The 15,089-nt window shown below is 39.9% G+C and overlaps 1 protein-coding gene across 1 annotated transcript; it reads right to left on the reverse strand.

Moving 5' to 3' along the window:
- Nucleotides 1-1,787: 1,787 nt before the first annotated feature.
- pspc1 (paraspeckle component 1) lies at nucleotides 1,788-12,521 on the reverse strand. Its single transcript, XM_027291461.1, has 10 exons — nucleotides 12,016-12,521; nucleotides 10,242-10,391; nucleotides 9,973-10,124; nucleotides 9,779-9,874; nucleotides 9,472-9,668; nucleotides 9,053-9,137; nucleotides 8,802-8,907; nucleotides 5,430-5,487; nucleotides 3,237-3,373; nucleotides 1,788-2,810 (listed from the first exon to the last, which is right to left on the reverse strand). The coding sequence occupies exons 1-10, from the start codon at nucleotides 12,388-12,390 to the stop codon at nucleotides 2,541-2,543; spliced, it is 1,626 nt and encodes a 541-aa protein (XP_027147262.1). The 5' UTR covers nucleotides 12,391-12,521; the 3' UTR covers nucleotides 1,788-2,540.
- Nucleotides 12,522-15,089: the final 2,568 nt, after the last annotated feature.

A 15,089-nucleotide genomic window follows, 5' to 3' on the forward strand; every position in this document is an offset into this window, starting at 1 on the left:
CTGTGGAATTAAGCCAGCACTGTGTCGAACTTCACAGAATCAGTTAATTGTGGTAAAACTGGCTGATGTTATTATTGATGCATATGTAATGAATTCAGAAACTGTTGCCAACTGCTCGCCCATGGTGGGAATTGTTAAAGAGTACGGTATACACTTGCTCTATATGATCTTGATTACTGATTCACGACACACCGTCACTTCATGAAAGCACAGAAAAACAGAAATATGCACAAATACTGTGTGTTTTATAACACAAACCTACAAGAGAGGAGAAAATGAAATGTATTTACCTGTAATAAAACTATTCTTTAGATTCCATGACACCTGGTCAGGATATATCACATTTCCCAGATCCAGTGAAACGAAAAGAAACAGAGGGCAAGGAGCAGTGTTTGTTTTCTAACTGATGCAACATGCACACAAATACAGCACACACACACCTGGTAAGGATATCTTCCACTCACATAAACACTATGGAGACAGCATGTTGTCTTCTTGTGGTCCTAATCAGAGGAAATTTACAAGTAGTTTAAAAAAAAATGTATGGCACAAGGACTAAACAGTGGAAAGTCAATTTTCAATTATATTTTGTGACTGACTAGAAAAAAAGAAACACTGGCCACAAGATTAGACAGTGGTTGTTTGATCTGTCAATTGCATTTACAGTGTGCTTCAAGTGCATCAAACTCCAGATACACACACACAAATACACCTGACTGAGTCAGCAAATCTACAAGCCCATCTTTAAAACGTAGCCACGCCCCATGCATCCATCAGAAGATCTGGTTAAACATGCATTCACACTCTCTAAACCTGCTATTGCTGCTATGTCAAAGAGAAATGATCTGCGCGAGTTAAACTTTTTAAACATTTGGTTTAAATGGACCAGTGTCGTGGGGATTATGTCCATCTGGGATGATTTCACCATTTATTTAGTGCCCGAAGCAGGAATGTAGGAAGCAGCATCACCTTTACAAAGTCAGGGAGAAAGCCTGACCGACTTTCACGCAGGAGAAGTTCGCCCACCACTGTGAGTGCCATGCAGAAATTGTAGAAAATGAAAAGAGTAAACAGTGACACTGGCGCTAAAACAATTACCCAAACACCAAACCAAAAACTGTACTGATATTTAGTGATTTAAGGTTTTGTTATGCTCATTATTTTGCTTGTATATATGCTGGAGAACAATTTGAGTTAGTTTTAAGAATTGCATTCTTATAAAAATTTAAATATCAAAATATACGAGAACACAGATAGTATTAGAACTTTTGATGAGTACAGGGTTTACATAGTGACTTCTCATAGTAAATACTAAACAGACTCAGAGGCTTAGAAGCTTAAAAGTTGAGATACATTTTTTAGCATTTAATGGAGGAATTAAAGTTATATAATAATAATAGTAAATCTGATTTAGCTTTTAAGCTGCAGTTTTTCTGTGATTCAGCTGAACCCTCAGTCGTCTAATGGGGTTGAGTGGGCAGTGGGTATATACTGTATGTTATGTTAGTTAAATTACAAATGGGTACATGATCTTCTACAAGCCGTTTAGACAGTCTGGATCAGAACCGACGTGAAACTGTAAGAGATGTATCCAACTTCTATGCTCACTAGCCGACATCAAAGTACTAGTTGAACTAAATATTTTGTTAATATTCTGTCTAAGATGGCCATTCACTGTCAATTTCGACTGCTTTGGGTGTTTGGTGGTTGGACGGTTGATGGAAGTTATTTGATTTTACTGTCAAGGTTATGGAGGCAATAATTCTTTCAAATCACAAAGAAACAGCTACCTGCAAAATGTTTATTTCTCTGTCAAACACAGGATGCACTGAAGCTGCGACAGCAGCTGAAACATTCACTCACTATGTGATCTAGTATCCGTTTAGCTACAGTAAGAGTAACAGAAGGTTTGAAAGGGAGAACAAAACATCTACAAAGTAGGGCATGTATGACTGAATGTAGACATTAATAAGATGTTTTACTCCCAGAAATTTCTTCTTGTGTTACACCACCTTTCAAAAAAGGTCAGGAATCTTGTTTTCACTCATCATTGTCCAATCTAATTCATCTTTTTAGAAATTCATTACTCACTTAAAAGCAGCTTTAAAAACAGGTGTCTCCAAGAGCATCACAGCCATAGCGACTGCAATGTTGTCTGACCACAAAGGCCTTCCTCGGCATGCTATGAAACTTGTTTGCACACCAGCACACAGAAAAAGCACAGACCGTTTCATTCAGACTTCAAACAGAGGAGAAACATGCTGTGAAAAATATTATGCGTAAACAATGCAGGTGAATCTAGATACAAAGCATTATCCTGTCATTTCATCAGTGACAAATTCCGCTCAGTGACTTGCATTTCACAAAAAAACAACTCAAATAAACTAAGAAATATATATATATATATACACACAAAGCTGACAAAAATCTGTCTGACTTTCTTCAGCAATCAGGAAACGGGTTGGCGAAAACAGAATTGTAAATTCTCGGGATGGGACGGTAACAAAGATCCATGAGAACAGTCCATGATCAGGGAGAAGTTAGAATCTGCGGCGCTTGTTATTTGGCCCATCAAAGACTCCCCCTACTGGATTCCCCCTGCCAAATCCTGGGGCTGGTCCAACTTGAGGGCCCATTGGCTGCTGTTGCAGTTGTTGTTGCAGTTGTTGTTGCGGTTGCTGCTGTTGTTGTTGCGGTTGCTGCTGTTGTTGTTGTTGTTGTTGTTGCTGTTGCTGTTGCTGTTGTTGCTTTGGGGATTCAACTTCTGGTCGCCCTCCCATTGACCCACCCTGTGGGTATCTATCATTTCGCTGTCGTATCGTCGGGTTGGCATTAAAAAAAGATGAGAATGGTGTGAAACCGAAATAGCAATTGTATTAGAGCCATGAGAGAATGTTACAGGGTATCCCGAAAAGTGACGAAGTTTTCAAAGTTCATCGGTCATGGTTTAGTTTGATCCAAGTGTTGCCATCCGAAAGAAAAAGATGGGTGAACCAAACAAACAAAGGGAGAGAGAGGAATAAGACTATTAGTTAAGTTTTCAGATCAAATTTCAACTATGTTTTACTTCAAAATAAAGCTTCTACGGGTAGGCAAAGGTTTAAATTCAAGCACTATTAAATTTGGAAATTCCTCTAAAGCTAAATGATTTATTTTCTGTTTTTAGGCAAAGTAGTATATTCTATAAAGATAACTGCTATAATGTCAAAGATGGACTAGTTTTCCTGATACATTACCATGGCTCCATTCTCTGACATCAATGGTGTCCCCATATTTGTAGTTCCCTCTGGGCCAATGGTTCCTCCCCTTCCACTCATGCTCATCATTTGACCCTGGTTAGCACTGGGCCCCGGAGAGGCCCGGTTATAGCCATCTACACGTAAAACAACGGAGCATCGCTTTGTCATTTGGTGGGTCAGTGTAACGTACCCAACGCCACGCAAGAACTGTTGCTGAACTAATTGCACTGACTTCAAAGTAAAAGTTAACGTTGGCTTTTGGTCAACAGCTAATTTGTGCAACTTTGCTGATCATTTAAAAAACACCTTAACAGTACATTTATCAAGACCTTTACAAAACAATGCAATTATCAAGTAACATCCTGTTTGTTGAACCAACATAACCAAAAACCAACGTTAATTTAAAGTGGTGGTACATTATGTATATTGTGTTTTTACAGGCAGAAAAGACAGACAACAGACTGTAAGTAACAGAATAAGAGGTTCTTACTTTTACAGCTAAACTTTGAGGCCAAGTGCCAATATTCACATTTTGCTAACTAAACCTTGGATTGCACATCACCTTGGAGTATAAAGAATAATTCAAACTATTTCAAAAAGCAAGCAGCCCTGTACACAGGTCCAATCCCCATCAAACACAAACCCGACCACAGAATCCTCCACTGTCACAAAGGCCTACAAACTACAAATAGATTTTAATGTAGAAAAATGTAACACTGTATAATTGTACAATTGACTTGACTGCAACACGCCAACATGTTGAATCATGATCACTAAACCATCCATCTCTGGATGGAGAACTTGCTCTGCTTGATTGAGTGGATGTATCTTCTTTGGTGATCTAATCTTACCTTACTTATGTTTCACTTCATTTAATCAAAAATTAGAACTCAGAAAATGCCGTTATGCTGCAACATGACTGAAATGTACTCGTAGCCATGTAACAAAAGCACTTTAACAGTACAGAAAAACACATGGCAGTGGATAAACACTGAAAATTCATAAAAAGTCACTGGGTACAGGTCACTTTTTTTGCTTGGTTTAAGGCGAAAATTTGATGCATTAATCAAAATGTGATCTAGCTCAATGGAAACAGACAAACTAAATAAAGCATATGACCACTGAAGACCAAAAAAATCGAAACATCTAATCTGTGAAACAGATCACATTAATATATGACTCAAACAGAGACATAACTCTGTCACATTTTCCAGGTTGTTTGAGATCATTTGAGGTTTGGCTTGTAATCTAATAATTACATAATCCTATTCTGCCCTCTTCTTATGCAACAGTTTAATGCCACCCATCAGGAGAATCTGCGCCACCAAATGTTTATCTCGATTCCTCCTAACAAGTCATGTAACAGTGGTGGATGTAAACACAGGCTGCATTTGAATGGAAACGTGACTAACTTTTTGACTAACATCATCTGTACATTTACAGTACACACACAGACAGACACAATAAATACTGTAGACCAACAGCCAAGATGAAAGAAAATTACCCCTTCATGACAAATAATTTAAGTAAATGTATTTTGGATGTCAAAACAGATGAAACATGCCAGTTTTATTTGTATAGATGATGTGCAATCCTAGGCCATCTTTGTACGGTGATGAGCCACCAAGAACCTCTAACAGTTTGTCCCATGTTATAGACTTACACATCAGTCCCTAGCCCCTCATCCTGCACCCCACAGATCAATATTTACTTTTGGAAAATCGTTTGCATTCCTAATTTAAGTCAACAGATGTCATCTTTACATCTTGTCTCCAATTGTTTTTCCATGATTCATTTAAAAAGGATGTCGAATAAGAGCTAAATTATGCCAATTAGTGCTTTGTGTGGATGAGAGCTCAGGGACCAAAGATTTTTCAAACCATGAAACTTTACCAACAAAACCAACCCTGTTCATTACACTGTAGTAAAAACGGTTAGTACAAACATTATGCTGTCATGTGGTGTAGTGTTTTTTTCTCCTTTTGCAGTGCATCCAAAGCAAGTCCATTTTACACCAACATGGGTGCCAAACTATAAATAATGCAAACAAATGTCTTTGTGTTGAAAGGTTACTTGGGATGCAAGACAAATAAAAGTGTTAAATGACATTAAGACAGTCATAATTCACGTATCATCGTCATTTCTGGTCTGGTTTTGTATCAACTAGTCTTTACACAATCATGCCCGTACCTCCCATATTAATGGCTCCACGAGGGCCCAGCTCACCCACTCTCATTTCCTGTTCTCTCTGCAAAAAGTGAAGAAGAGCCTTCAGAAAAAAACTCAACTGAAGTATAATTCTTCAGTAGATAGCTTCCCGTACAACACTGACACTGTAGAGGTATTGATTTTCTCCACCAAACTGATGACTGCTGCATAAACGTCCCATTGCTCTTTTGGAATATAATTATCATTCTTATTATTGATGGAAAGGGTGGGTTTCAGTGCTCCCTTGTGTCCATTTAAACTTTGTCAAGGCAGAAACCTTTTCCAGCCTCCTGCTGGTCTGTAGATTTACTCCGAACAGATAGTCATTTCAGTCACAGTGAAAATCTCATTTGCAAATTGAGTCTACATCAAATTAGCTGTGCAAGCAAAGCTTGAAAAGAATAAGCCACATAAAATGGGCGTCATAATTTTTCATTCACACGTGTTTCAAGCTTTGAGAATCTGTCGGCTTGACAACACACAAATTCAAAGTTATGTCAAAATCTTTACGACATTCACTCACTCATTCACACAGGGCCCTGACACATCAAGTCGACCTAGAAAACAAAGACCTCACACTGATGTAGCAAAGACAACAGCTGACCACCAGCATGCTGGAATATTCCTCTCCATAATGCCACTGGTAATCCATTTTAACTTAACTGTTGTTTTGTACCGATATTCTCAGCCTAAGGTCTTTGCTTGTGTCAGCTGGTGACTGCTTCTGATGCACATTCAGTGAGCAATATCAGACAAATGTCTGCTAAAAAGGGCTGACTGGGTTATGGTGCTGGACATCACATAGCTACAGCAGCCTGTCTCATTGTCAGTTTGGTGTTTCAGGGCCCAAAAACATAAAACACTCTGTTCATTCATATGGCAACATGATTAGGGATACATTTCTTTCATACATTAACTAACACACAATCTCTCTCAAATGTAATCTTACAAACACAAAGTGAATAAAATTCAACGATAATGGATTTCGCTGAGCTGGACTGAGTCTGCTTTAGGATTACTTTCATAAAAATGTCCAATGCAACATCTAGACAAAGCTTAATCCAGATCATTGAAACCAGCTGCACATGGATTACCTAATATCTCTACATTATAAAAAGCACTATAATTGGTAAAGAGTTTAGCACCAATGTAAACATGTTTATCTTAGACACAAATAAGAGGTGAAATGTAGCTGTATGTAAATATAAGTATGCTGTTAATTCTGATGTTAGAATATATCAAGATCATACTAAAACTCCATGGTCAGTATACAAGTATAATAAGTCCTACACACACCAAACCTCTAGTAAATTATGAAGAAAAACATGTTATAAATACTGCAAATACTGCGATATCTTTGTATGACTTACATACTTACCTGTTAACTTGTGAATATATTGCAATTATAATAAGAAAATTAATGAATTGAATGTGCTGAAAGTGTGATGAACACCTAATAATTGTCACAGTAGCATTTGATTCTGTTCGTGATCAGGTTAAATAGTGATGTCTGAGCTAAAACTAAACACTAGATGGCAGCAGAGATCATTTATACTCTGGGAGTCCTCACTCTTAAACAATATTTCCTCTCAGCAAACCAAAGTATAAACTATAACACCTGAAGGAACGTAAAACATCTAAAGTAGCTATGAGTAACATAAAGGAGTATCTTACATCTCAAAATGTGTTTTCTGTATCTTATATCCAAGTAATCTACTAATATTTGTAAAACTAGACCTTTAAATTTATGCAAATATAAACGTGGAGTTCACACTATTTCTGTTTGGGAAGTAATGTGTATTACATGTACTTCCTAAAGTTTTCCACAAATCAATCCACACAAACTGTATGACACACATGCAGCCCCTCAGTTTAAAATAAGAGATAAGAGAGCACAGCATGTGTTCATTGATGAGAAACATTTTAATTTGAGGGCCGTTGGTCACAGTAATGGAGTCAGTATGTACTGATGTGTGTGTGTGTGTGTGTGTGCTTGTGCTACATGCATGTAAAGATGTAGACTCCAACAGGACCTCTAAACAGAGCAAAGGATTTGAAGAAAAAAGTTATGGCAAGAATTGAACAACATATCAAACCAACAGACACTCAAACCGATTGTCACCTTAGACGTCACTCGAACTTCCTTCATACCAGCCTTAGTTTGAAGTTAAAAGAGAGGTAAAGTCATGTGTGTTTTGTTCCACACTGAAGGAATGAACTTCGGCAGCCAAGTGGTGTCATAAAGATCATGTGTTTCCCACGTGCACATGAAGCCCCCACTAAACTACTGTTTGAAACAATGACATTAGAGTCAATATATCTTTAGCACTGCGGCAAAACTATACGTTCTACTCTCATCCCCATACCTTGACCTGAAGACTGAATTTCTTTCCTTAGTCTATGATTATCTGTTCCTTTGTCGTCATTTGTGTCCACCCCTATTCAAAATTAACAGATCAAGCTGTCAGTATAAGAAAGCTACTCTGTACGGAGCATAAAGGCAGAAACTGCAAACAAGACCGTGGAGTCATGAAAGTTCAGCACTGATCTGTGATCACAAGATGTATTCCTTTTATTTGTTCAGGTGATGGAAACATAAAGCAACACCTGTACAATACGATGCAAACCAATAAATTAGTACTTTGCGACAACATCATCAAGCCTCAGAGAGGTGATAGTCAATGCAACAGTATTGTGCTGAACATCATCATCAAAATTAAACTGATGAACTAATTTAGTGACTGGATATGCGTGCAGTTTGGAAAGACGTTGAAAGAAGAGGTGACACGCGTTCATTTTGTAGTTAAGCTACACATAACATATTGATAAATAAAACGGCATAAGTGAAACAATATTTTTTGTGAGTGTTTGTCCAATCTCTACCGCATTATGACAGTTATGTTACTACGGTAACCTGACCTTAAAATACAGGAAAGGCACAACAAATAGATATATGTATAGAAAATATGTAGTATGTATTAACTATGAGGAAATATAAATCCCCTGCACAGCAACACAATTCAGTCGAGGTGCTGCTCAGATGTAAAGGATTCAGAAATGAAGAAAAGCCACTTACTAGCCAACAAAAACTCTTTCACCAGATGCATAAACAACTGCCTCAGTGAAACAGACTTAATCACCAGGCAGGTTTACATGTTGCAAAGTAATTCATTTGTAAGTCTAATGCTGCAACGTTGAGCCCAGCTGACACCAATGCTGCAATACCAATAACTGAGGTTGATGCAGAACAACTCTTTGTTCTGTGTGTAGGTGTGTGTGCGATAATCTACTATAATATCTGTCAAAGTAACCTGACGAGCTTTAGTGTGTTGTCTGTGTTTCAGCTGTACTCACACTGTCCAGGTAGTTTGGCTTGAAGCCATCTGGGTGACGTCTCAGGTCCTCCTGTTCTCTGTGCCTCATCATCTCCTCCTCCCTCCTTCTCCTCTCCTCTTCATGCCTACACACAGTAAAGAGAAACACAATGAGTGTTTGAGCTTCAAAGGAACTGCTCTGTGCCCGAAGCACAAAACAATAAGTGTTAACTGGATTCTCAGCAGTTCTCTCACTTTGTCCTAATAGTTTGCTCGATAGAGAAAACACACCTCATCTCTATCTGCTTTCGTCTCTGCAGCTCCTGGTTGCGGAGCTCCTCCAGTCTCCTCAGCTCCTCCTGACGTCTCATTAGATCTGGAAGACAGCAAAATAGAAAAGGAGGGTGACATGATTACAAACAGATGGATATATAAAGAATAACAAAGGCAAACAGTCACATTTTGAGAATCAAAGCAAAAAGTGCACAAAATATTTCCTATAACTCAGTTACCTCAACCAAAGAGTGAAACAGGCCTTTTATTTAAGACCAGCTACTATTGCGGTGAAGGTTTTATTTCCAGTCACCCCTGTATTCTCATTCTATTTAAGCATATATTAATGAATCCAGTTATTTTTAACCATTAAACACACACAGGCTGGTATTAAAACACCAGTCCGAAAGAAGCACAGTAAAAGCCGCAGTTCTTACCTTGTCTCATTAACATGAGCTGATGTTCATGTTTGGCTGCCTCCAGTTCAGCCACCAGCTTCTCTTTGGCCTCTTTAATGTTCTTGTCCACTTGCTCTCTTTGTTGTTTCTCCATCTCATGAAGAGCTTTCCAGCGAGACGAGTATTCAAACTCAAACGTGCCGGGCTGAGCAAAATGTGGAAGCTGCTCACGTTCCCTGGAAGGGGAAGAAAAAAAGATACATATAACAGTGAAGTGCAAAAGTCAACGAGACAGTACAAACAGCAGAGAGCAGGGTGGAGGTCAAAATGTTCAGAAAACACTTACTTGTGGTACTTTGGAATCTTCTGCAGCACTTTTTCAGGCAGTCCATCCTCATCGTCAAAGTGCTCTGTGGGCTCCACAATGGCTGGACACGGTGTGCTGAAGAAAGAGAAGACAACATGATTAAAACCTCTCGAGATATTATAAGAAAGTGATGATCGGTGAAGTCCAAACCAATTCATCACCACGTTACTTACGTGGTTAGCAGCAGTGCTCCCTCTGTGCAGCGCTCCAGGGCTTTACGTGCAGCTCCCTTCATTGCAAACTCCACAATGCCTCTCCCACTGGGACGCCCGCGGTCATCTGTCACAACAATGGCCCGCTCCACCGGCCCAAACTGAGAAAACGCCTGATGGTAGAAGAAGACGGTGTTCAGGTTAAATATTGCTGCAAGGAGAAATTCAACAGAGCAGTATAAAGGAGTAACATCTCATTCTTGTTGAATTCATTAGCTTGCTCAGCTTACCTGTTCGAGCAGCTCATTCGTTACTGTTGGCAACAGGTTGCGAACAGTGAGCGCAGCACCGTGCGTCGCTAAGCGGATCCTGATCGGCCGATTGTTTAACATAGTCCCATCCAGCTCGGCTTTGGCAATCTCTGCCAGCGTACGGGTTTCCTGGGAGAAAAGGGATGGAAAGGGAAACGAGTGATGAGACACATTATGCAGAATAAACCGGTCGATCCTCACTAAAAACCTGTGTGACAGTCCCGGATGTTCACCTGTGTTCATTGTGTTTTCTATTTGTGTGACCAATGAAGAAGAGAGACTTGGCTTGGGAACCGGAGGGTGGCCGGTTCAAGTCCAGCAAGGACCGAAAATATGGAAGGTGGACTGCTCGTCACTCCACAATCTCTCTCTCCACATTTGCATGTCTATGAGCCTTGTACTTGCACTGTATGTGTGTTTGTGGTTAAAAATGCACGTCAAAAAAACAAATTAAGTGAAAAAGAATTTCCCTGTTGAGGGGATTAATAAAGTATATCTTCTTTTTCTCCATCCAGAGCAGTAAGGGCACCAGTCCACCACCATAATGGGTTCGGGAGGCAGACACGGTCAACACTTTTAAGAATAGACTTAAGACTTTCCTTTTTGATAAAGCCTATAGTTAGGGCTGGCTCAGGTCATCCCTTAGTTATGCTGCCATAGGATTAGACTGCCGGGGGACTCCACCCCCAAGGGTTATGCCTAGCCAGCAACGGTATTGGTTGAAGATACAGTCACATCTCTCTTACCGAAAACCATCTCTTTCATTTTCACTCTCTCCTTCTTTCTCTTTCTCTTTCTCTCTCTCTCTCTCTCTCTCTCTCTCTCTCCCCATCTGTGGACATGTCTCATTAATGCATGTTACTAACCAAACTTCCCCGGAGTTTCTGTGCTCTGTCGTCCAGCAGGTTCTCGTGGATCGTGGCTGCTGCTGTGATCCTGCACGACGTCCACTACGCATATTATTACTGTCATTATTACTACCATATCTGCTACTGTGGTCATTTTATCATTCATTGTGATTCATTGTCATTTTATCAGTTATTGTAATTGTACAATATGTTTGTGTTGATTTGTCCTGTACACGTGACATCCATTGCACGTCTGTCCGTCCTGGGAGAGGGATCCCTCCTCTGTGGCTCTTCCACCTTTTTTCCCTGTTAAAGGGTTTTTGTGGGCAAGTTTTCTCTCACTCGAACCGAGGGTCTAATGACAGAGGGTGTCACTCCCTGTACAGATTGTAAAGCCCTCTGAGGCAAATGTACTTTGTGAGTTTGGGCTATACAAATAAAAATTGATTTGAGAATTGATTTGATAATTTGGTTCATACTGGCCAGAGAAAGTGTGTCACATACTTAAACTACATATCACTATATAATAAACCTTTTTTAAAATTTACAGCAGCTATTTCAACATGAAACAGTAGGTAAACACAGGTGTTATCACATGTTGGCTCAGTGGAAATTAATAACCTGAAATAACACCTACTACTTACTATTTCATGTCAGAATGAATGCTGTGGAAAAAAGGTCAATTTGATATATTTGTAGAAGCAATGTAATGTGACAGAGCAGGTGGAAAAACAAGATATTCAGGAATATTAACATGTCCTGTGAGTTAAACTAACATGTCAGTGTCAGAGGCGGTGTGCTGTCTAATCAACCTGCACCTGGTGACGTCCTACGCACATAATTTAGAGATTAAAACACACAATAGCACCGCTTAAAAGCTTTAACATGTAACACTTTGCACATACCAAGCGAAGGAAGCCGAAGCCCCGCTCTCTGTTGAGGAAAACCTCGTTGACGTCCCCGTACTTCGCAAACATGTTTTTGAACTCCTCCTCCGGTATGTCCACCGGCAGGTTCCCGACAAACAGCCGTGAGCGCTGGGTGAAGGTCTTCTCCCCGGGTTTGCGAAAACTCGTGAAATTCAGAGTCATTTGTGACGGGCCTTCCTCGCTGCCTTCCCCGGCTTGTTCCTCCGCGGGGGACTGCTGCTGCTGCTGCGGCGCTGGGCTGTCTTTGTTCGCCGGTGTCTGCTCCAGGGCCGGGGAGTCCGTGCCGCGTCTCGCTGGTTGAGGGGAGCTACAGCTCTGCATGCTCGTCTGCTGCATGTTTCTGTTCGCCATGTTGTAGCAGGATAGTTTCTGCAACGCTGGGAATTAAACTGAAGTTTGTGCAAGTCGGTGTTGTTGCTGCTGCTGCACGCCACCTTAGGTTCAATGATGGCGATGGATGCGCGCGCAACACAGTACCCGGATTTAACCAGGGGCGTAAACAAAAAAATGTGGACACCAGGGCTGATGACCCCCCCTGCAGCTAGGGGGCGATAGATAGATAGATAGATAGATAGATAGATAGATAGATAGATAGATAGATAGATAGATAGATAGATAGATAGATAGACTTTATTTATCCCAAGCTGGGAAATTATAGTGCAGCAGCAGCATTACACAAAGTGACAACAAAAAATAAAAATATACTATAAAGCAAACTATACATAATAAAATATCAAAGGTATATACAGAAAGTTGGCAGTGTTGATATGTACAAAGTAGGGAGAAATGTGAGGTGACTGTAAATTGTAAATTATGACCTAGCTGTTATTATACAATGTGATGGCATGTGGCAGGAAAGATTTCCTGTATCTGTCCCTACAGATACAGCAACAACAACTTCCACCAGGACACACAGTGAATTCAGGGCTGAGACCAGTGGTTCTTAACCTTGTTGGAGGTACCGAACCCCACCAGTTTCATATGCTCATTCACCGAACCCTTCTTTAGTAAAAAATAAAATATGATTTTTTTACTGGTGCACAAAATGAACCGTGCATTAACATCACCTTGTTCAAATAACAGAACCAACACAGTGCATGAACTCACAACAACTTACCTCAGTGTGACTTCTGCTGTTGCCTTTGAGAGACCAGTTCAGATATGCGTGGCTTCACCATGGCAAGTGCCAGTGTCATGTCATTTTCACAGCAAAGTCTGTTCCTTTTCTTAGTTTTTATGTCCAGCATCCTCGAAAACGATTGCTCACAAAGATACGTTGTAACAAATGGTATAAAAAATACCAGGGCGGAGGCTCCACCAAACCCCTGAGACCGACTCACCGAACCCCTAGGGTTCGATCGAACTCAGGTTAAGAACCACTGGCTGAGACTAATGATCAGGGGGGAAAAGTTAGGACAATTCCAAGGGCCCACGACTGACAGGGGCCCCAAAAAATAGGTAAACATACAACAACCCATAAAATAGGTTACTTACTGAGTAACTAAACCAGAATCTATGTAATTATTATATTTTGTTTTAATGTGAATCTGTAAAGTATAGTTACTAAAGCTGTCAGATGCATGCAGTGGAGTAAAAAAGTACAATATTTGATCAAATGTAGAGGAGTGCAGTAAATTGTAATGTACAAACACCTAAAGATTGTACTTGAGTATATTTAGTTACATCCCATTACTGTGTTATGATTATAATGCCACTCAGTGATGGGATCCACACAGTTAATACATAATAAAACCATGCCAACACCAATATAAAATTATTAAACCATCATCATTGAGTGTATATATATATTTCAAATATAATAATGAAATCAATTATCTCTTTGTTTTTACGTGTTTTGGGCAGTAAAAGTTAAATAAAAATGGCCTTTAGCACATTTTTATGGGGGCCCAAAATTCCTGGCAGGGCCCCTGCTAATGACATTCTTCATTATCAATTATCACTTCATTAATTGTTGCGTAGATGAAATGACGTGAAAAAATAGTGTCAATCACAATTTACAAGAAACCAAGGCAACATCTCAGACTTATTTTGTCCACACAACAGTACAAAATATTATCTACAGTGATATAAAACCAATTAAAAGCAGCAAATGCTCACATTTTAGAGGCTTGGAGCTGCAAATAAAGCAAATGACTGCCCTTTCTTTATACGCATGAGCGCCTCTTCATTTGATTAATGTTTAGAGACCCTCGGTTTAAATAAGGAAAATCAAACGCAATCAATGCTGTATGAAAACGTAGGCAGAAATAATGATAGTAAAAATACACTTTGAAGAAACATAATAGCAATATTAGATCAACTTCAAGGCACCGTGTTTCACATGGAGAACCACGCTATATACTTCTCCACCTCCCCCTTTCCTTCTCTAACATACTCTGCCCCTCACTGAATTTGCATAATGGGATCAATTATATACTTCAAAGCTCCCAAGTCAAACAAGAACGATTCCAGGAGACCTATACTACCCTTCATGCCGTTTCTCCACAATAACACAATATTTTGACTGATCCCATACGTGTCTTTTGCTGGCAATTTTGTCATTCGATCACAGTAAAAGTTCCTGAGGTCCCGCTGAAAGCTTTTTCCATGACAGACCAGCCATCTGTCCAGATATTATGGCACATCTGTGTGCATGTGCTACTTAAATACCTCTGTTTGACAAGGGCCTGAAGGGTTGCACTCTTCTTCCGTGCTTTCTTGTCAGGGATCTCATATCCAGACAGGTCAGAGGGCTGCTGCCTGTCAATGTTCAGTCTGTCCACATAGAATGCATGCCATGTGTTTCATTCACGGAATGTGAATATGCAAGCAGGTTTGTGGGGCATGCATAGTTTGGAGGGTCTTTTCCCAATTTGCCTGCAGAAATAGCGAAAGCTCATTAGAGTGCAGAGAAGGTTTGCTGTTTGATCTCCTTTGATCCAGAGCCCTTAAGCATTCATTTTGCACATGAGACACTGATATCCTTAATTAAGTTTATGTTCGTTAAACATGTACTGAATGCACATAGCACTCGATGCTGTGTGTTGCCG

The sequence above is a fragment of the Larimichthys crocea genome, chromosome XIX (genome assembly GCF_000972845.2).
Source record: "Larimichthys crocea isolate SSNF chromosome XIX, L_crocea_2.0, whole genome shotgun sequence".
NCBI classification, from domain to species: Eukaryota; Metazoa; Chordata; class Actinopteri; family Sciaenidae; genus Larimichthys; species Larimichthys crocea.